This window comes from Sinocyclocheilus rhinocerous, unplaced genomic scaffold, assembly GCF_001515625.1.
Source record: "Sinocyclocheilus rhinocerous isolate Xijiao unplaced genomic scaffold, SAMN03320098_v1.1 scaffold711, whole genome shotgun sequence".
Classification (NCBI taxonomy): domain Eukaryota; kingdom Metazoa; phylum Chordata; class Actinopteri; order Cypriniformes; family Cyprinidae; genus Sinocyclocheilus; species Sinocyclocheilus rhinocerous.
In genome coordinates, this window is record NW_015641018.1 from 448,479 (window position 1) to 454,945 (window position 6,467).

General features: G+C 32.7%; 1 protein-coding gene across 1 annotated transcript in view; it reads left to right on the forward strand.

Moving 5' to 3' along the window:
- The window catches only part of LOC107753779 (succinyl-CoA ligase [GDP-forming] subunit beta, mitochondrial), a 110,748-nt gene that overhangs the window by 49,895 nt on the left and 54,386 nt on the right, over window positions 1–6,467 (forward strand). Inside the window, exons 5-6 of the mRNA XM_016570004.1 lie at window positions 1,321–1,473; window positions 2,562–2,651. Coding sequence (XP_016425490.1) covers window positions 1,321–1,473; window positions 2,562–2,651 — 243 coding nt within the window. The remainder of the gene's footprint in view (window positions 1–1,320; window positions 1,474–2,561; window positions 2,652–6,467) is intronic.

Here is a 6,467-nt window from a genome sequence, read left to right on the forward strand (position 1 = left end):
CTGGATTCATGAATATTAATCAGGTTGTGTGCGTTCGCTCGAACTGATTTGCTGAAATCAAAACAGGGATGATAATAGGTGAGCGTCAGCCAATGAGATTGTCGCTTGTGCATTAGTTCCGCCCACTACCGGACGGAAAACCCGTTCTTAAAAGCTGAAGAATTCCAAAGGAACTGCGTTATTTTAACAGGAAAATACAACAAAGAATATCGTTTACATGTAGCGGGTCAATTCTGCATGGAATAAGTAAGATGGAGAGTAAGACTCTCTCGCTCGCTCGCTCTCACTTTGCGCGTGTGAGAGAAAGCGACGGCGAGTTGTGCGTCGTTTTACACTAGAGTTCACGGTACGTCAAATACAGGTGCGCTGCCTATCCATTCAGATGAACTGAAAAAAAGCACAGATCGCTTGACGGAGAGTGAAACTCTGAAGCGCTCAGTCAGTGTGTTCGACGAGTGAAAATATATCTGAGCTAAACTTATACTTAGCCTCCAACTCACACACTGGCGAGTAAAATCTGAGAATTTATTAGCCATTGGCTAATATTAGACATCATTTAGTCGCCCAGAGTGAAGATTTAGTCGCATATGCGAGTGATTTACTCGCAATGTAGAGGGTTGCCAGCGAACGATAACGTCTGTTTATTCTAAGTGCACGCTCGTCTGTCTCTTTAAATTCTCGAGCTCGTTATAGCAGGATGGATTCTGATTGGCTGTCAATTTTTTATCGTTCATCAGCTGGAAAAAAATAGTTTTGAAAGTGATTCCAACTATATAGTTTCTCTTTGTCTTTATCGTTATAGTTGTGGTGTGGACTTCTTTAATATTGAGAACGATTTTTAGAACTATATCTTTATCGTTATCTTTATAGTTATCGTCCTTGGTGTGAACGGGCCTTAACACCTAATGGTGCGAAATAGAATCGGGGTGTGTTGCAGGCGAGACTCAAACCTACATAATCCATTTGATTGTTATGGCTCTATTGAGTGTTATGGAACATGTCAAGTACACAAACGCTGGCACCAAACCTTTGTCTCCCCTTGCTTTTCTTCCTGGTTCCTTCCCTCATCCTCTTTTGTGTCACTTCTCTTCCATCACCTTTTTATTAGTTGTTATTTCAGCCCCGTTATTGGTGGTTCTGTCTTTATCCACTTGCCATGTCTCATCGAGCTTCATGATGGCTGATTATCCAGTATTAGAAGTAGCTGTAGGACCTGCAGCCAGTAAACTTGTGCTTCAGCAATAAGTCTGTTAATACACCATAATGAATAGATAACACGCAATGATGAATCCCGTCTCACCTGGTGTTTGTGCTGAGCAGGTGATGGTTGCTGAAGCTCTGGATATCTCCAGGGAAACATATTTCGCCATCCTGATGGACCGTTCCTGTAATGGACCCGTGATGGTGGGCAGTCCTCAGGGGGGTGTGGACATAGAGGAAGTGGCTGCCACCACGCCAGAGCTCATCTTCAAGGTATCTCAGTTGTATCTGATTGAAAAGGTGTAGGAGTGAGTTACTTTGTGATTTTCTGTTAAAGAGGTCTTTTTTTTTTTTTTTATGTTTTGAAATAAACTTGCAATAAATATAAGAAATATAAGTTGTTACAAACAAAATATAGAAGCAGAAGTATTTATTTATTTATTTATAGAACAGTTTAAAAAGTGAGCATTTTAAAATGGTTAAATTGGGATGGAAAATGTATGGAAATGCCATATATTAAAAGTTGTAGTAATGTCAATAATAAATATCTCTGATGTAGGTTAAGATTTTTGTATTGTCTCCCATGGGATAAATTTTCTTGGATTAGAGACCTGCTGCATCACCAAACAAACCTAGACAGTACATTTAAATACATAATAATATCCAACACATTACAATACCTTTTCCAGAAAGTACTAAACAATTCATACACAGATAATCACAATGTCAAACTTCCCCAGTTTTGAAGCAAAATGAATTGACATACATACTGTAAAGCTAGATTCTTCACTAAGCTGCATTTTAATCGCAGGTTTTTTTTTTTTTTTTGGGTTTGTTTGTTTGTTTTTTGGAGAATTTTATAGACAAATACAGAGTTTAAATGCCTTTAAATCTCTATGAAAATTATTACAAATAATACATTTGAAAATGTAGCAATTATTAACCGCTAAAAATTTTTTTTTGGGGGGGGGGCATAATAGCCTTGTCCACCATTATATTTATATATATATATATATATATAAAATTATGATATGACTCCTTTAATAGACTTTTTTTTTTACAGATAAACTCATATTAAGACGTGTAACAGCTGCTTCTCATTCTTGTAGCTCTTTGTGGTGTCTGGTTTTATGCATTCTCTCTTGTGTGTGTCTATCTCTGTATATGAGTGATCTTTTAGAGATGGCCTTATAATTGCAAAGCCATTGTTCTCCAGCTCTCGTCTTTTTCTCGTTTCAGTTTGGCTGCGTGCCAGCGCTTAATTGCAGCTCTCTTGATTTTAATACGAACATCCGCTTTGTGTCAAATTTTAGCTGATGGTTGGTTTTCTCTTGCTTTCTCTCTCCCATCTCTTGCCTCAGGAAGTCATAGATATTTTCGAGGGGGTCCGAGACGACCAGGCACTACGTATGGCAGCTAATTTGGGATTCAAAGGACCGTTGGAGAGACAGGTAATGGGTTTGGACTGAATCGCTGCCAAAGAGATTGTGCCATTAGAGTGTGTGTCATTAAGCACAGCGGCCCCCACCTTACATCACCTCCCCCAACCGTCCGCTATGTCTCCATTTTCGCTCATGGAAAAAGCGAGAGTAATGGACATGATGACTCTGCCAATACAGTCATTAAACATTTCTTGTACGTGTTTAGGCCTCAGCAGACATCACAGTTCGTGCTGGTACATCGTTCACATAAACTGCCACCTATAAACAGGTCACAGATTTGCTGTGACTACCTTCGCCGTAAACGATAAGCACGAGTTTAAATCTCTAAGATTTAATGACATTTATACCAAGGCCTCGTACAAGGGTCTGTGAGTGACTCCTGTTTCCTGATTTTCACAAAATGTGCGTTTTTCCTATTGATAAATCTAGCATTCAGATAACTGTACAAATATTTATGGACACTTAACATTTACCTATTGCTCTGGGAATTTAGGAGGGAATTTAAGAGCATGAAAATCTATGGAATTGTTTCGGGAAAAAAATATGAAAATTATATATTACAAAGTACTGTATAAATCATTATCTAATTTTCCATACGTGTTACAAAAGTATGAATTACAAAATGTAAGTATTACCAATGTACGAAATATGAAAGCATTACAAAATCTACTAAATTGTTCCAGAAGGTCAAAATATTAAAATTTTATGTTACAACGTGTGAAATCATTATGAAATCATAAAATATATTACAATATACAGAAGTATTACAAACGCATGAAATATATGGAGATATAGGAAATCTACAAAATGTTAATGAAAGACAAATGTTTTTCCTCATCTATCAAGAGGTTTTGCGAGAATACAAAATATGACTGTATTACAAAAATCTTTCACAAAAGTGTTGCAAAACTATGAAATACTAAAGTATCAAAAATTCTATAAAAGTATTACAAGAAGACAAGAAGTATTATACATTTTTACAGAAAGTTAAAATATGATTGCATGTTAACAATAGTGCTGTTAAACGATTAATCATTATTAATCACATCCAAAATAAACGTTTTTGTTTACATAATATATATGTGTGTATTTTATATATTTATTACATATATATATATATATATATATATAAGATCATAACGATTCATTTATTTTTGAAAACTGTTAAAACTGTTATTTATATTTATATTTTTTTTGTATAAAAGTCATCATTATTAGTCAACCACAGATTTAAAAAAAAGTGATTTAAACAACAACAACAACAAAAAAGCCTTACAAAGAAATAGACTTGAAAATATTGCAGAAATGTATTTTGCAAAATCTAATTTTATTAAAACTCAGAATTGTTACAGTATCTTAAAATGTGTTACAAAGTACTGTATAAATCATTATGTAATCTTCCATAAAAGTGTTGCAAAATTATGATATATTCAAACTTTACAAAAGTATTACAAACATGAAATATGATGGCATTGCAAAATTTAGTTAGGAAAGCCAAAATGCTTTAATTTTGTTACCAAGTGTAAAAGCATTATGAAATCTTAATTCAATTCTATAAAATAATATTATAATGCACTGAAGTATTACAAACAGGACATACAAAAAATATTAGGAAATCAACAAATTGGTTACTAAAAGGCAAAATACAAAACTATTAAATCATGAAAGTTTTATGAAATGTGAAACGCACAAAGAGTATCGAAGTACTAAAAAAGTATGAAATGTGAACACGTTTACAAAATTGTTACAGAAAGTCAAAATATAAAAATTGTTTGCTTGCTAGGTATGAAGTGATCCATGAAAGTGTTACAAAAATTTGAAATATGATTTTTCTTAAATATATACATGCATTTGTGTGTATTTATATATATATATACATAACAAATATACACAGTAAACACACATATATTATGTGAATAAAAACTTTTATTTTGGATGTGATTAATCATAATTAATCGTTTGACAGCACTTGTTAAAAAGAATGAAATGAAATGATTCATAAGTGTTATGAAAGTCTGAAATATTTGTTCAGATGTGAATTGAGATTACAATATGATTTACCAATTATTTTCAGATCCATCTGTTGATTTTATATATAAACACTGTTTACAAAAAAGTAGGGGGGCATCTATGAAACCTCTTAAAAAAGGCATATGTGTAATATTAACCTCATCTCCCTTCAGGACATATAGAGGAAATATTCCTATTAAAACTAATGGCAGGTAAAGTTTGTAAAGAATCAGTGTTTTCCAACCTTACATTTAGAGCTGTTTAAAGGAATCTGTAGTAGTTCATGTCATAATTAAATCATGTTAACTTATAGAATCTCTCAACATTGTTTATCTGTGTGTACAAGTGTATGATTTTGTTGGAGACATTGGAGAAGCTTGGCATTATGGAAATTACTGATAAATGTCTGGCTTGTCAGTTTGGCTCTTCTAAAGTCATCCTTTTACAGCGCATCTTTTGCGAGCATCTATTTGAGTCAATGCTAATTAGAATGTTTGGGATGCAGTATACCGTTAACTCAGCTTCACCACTTTGAAGTGCAGCGGTATGACAAAGAGCCGGCGCTCGCCTGTGCGTGCTGATGAGAGCAGCGCTACGATGTTTTCTGTCAGCATGCGCTCATTATCAAAAGCACTTCCGTTGGCTATGGGAAAGGGAGATGTCATTTTAGCTCTTAAGCGCTTTGAAAGTAGAATTTGTTAGGATGACATGCTTTCAGCAAGCACATGAAAAAGCAAAGTGTAGAGCAATAAGCAGTCGGTTATCTTTCCTGTCTTAACCTCTCGTCAAACCTTAGCTGTGGTAAACTGATGCAGATGCTGCCTTTAGTAATGAAATGAATGAACAAAAACAAATTGATCTGTGGACGATTTACACATAATAACATTTACCTTTTACTTTTTATATTTTGAGGAATTTCTGTGATTATGAGCATGAATTTTATTTTGTCAAAAAGGATCCATACCCTCGTTTTTGCACAGAAGACTTAGAGGCACAGTAGGCAAAATTATGTATACATGCATATATATATATATATATAAATATGATGGCATTGCAAAATTTAGTTAGGAAAGCCAAAATGCTTTAATTTTGTTACCAAGTGTAAAAGCATTATGAAATCTTAATTCAATTCTATAAAATAATATTATAATGCACTGAAGTATTACAAACAGGACATACAAAAAATATTAGGAAATCAACAAATTGGTTACTAAAAGGCAAAATACAAAACTATTAAATCATGAAAGTTTTATGAAATGTGAAACGCACAAAGAGTATCGAAGTACTAAAAAAGTATGAAATGTGAACACGTTTACAAAATTGTTACAGAAAGTCAAAATATAAAAATTGTTTGCTTGCTAGGTATGAAGTGATCCATGAAAGTGTTACAAAAATTTGAAATATGACAGTATTGTAACTAAAAGACAAAGTAGTATGAAATTACAAAAGCATGAAGTATTAGGAAATCTTTGCAGAACAGATTAAAAAAAATAAAACTAAAAAAAATTGTCTTTCATGGAAATATGAATTATTCTAAAATATTTCGCAACAATGTTACAGAAGTATAAAATTATCACATAAAAGTATCACAAACTTATGAAATATAAAATTATTGTAAAATGTACAAAAAGGATGAAATATTAAAATATTCAATAAAATTACATTTCAAATATTTCAATATCACAAAATTATTAAATGCAAAAATCTGATTAAATCTTCCATGGATGTATGAAAAGTTAAAGAACCTATGGATTAAAAAAAAAAAAAAACATATATATATATATATATATATATAATAAAATATATACACCACCA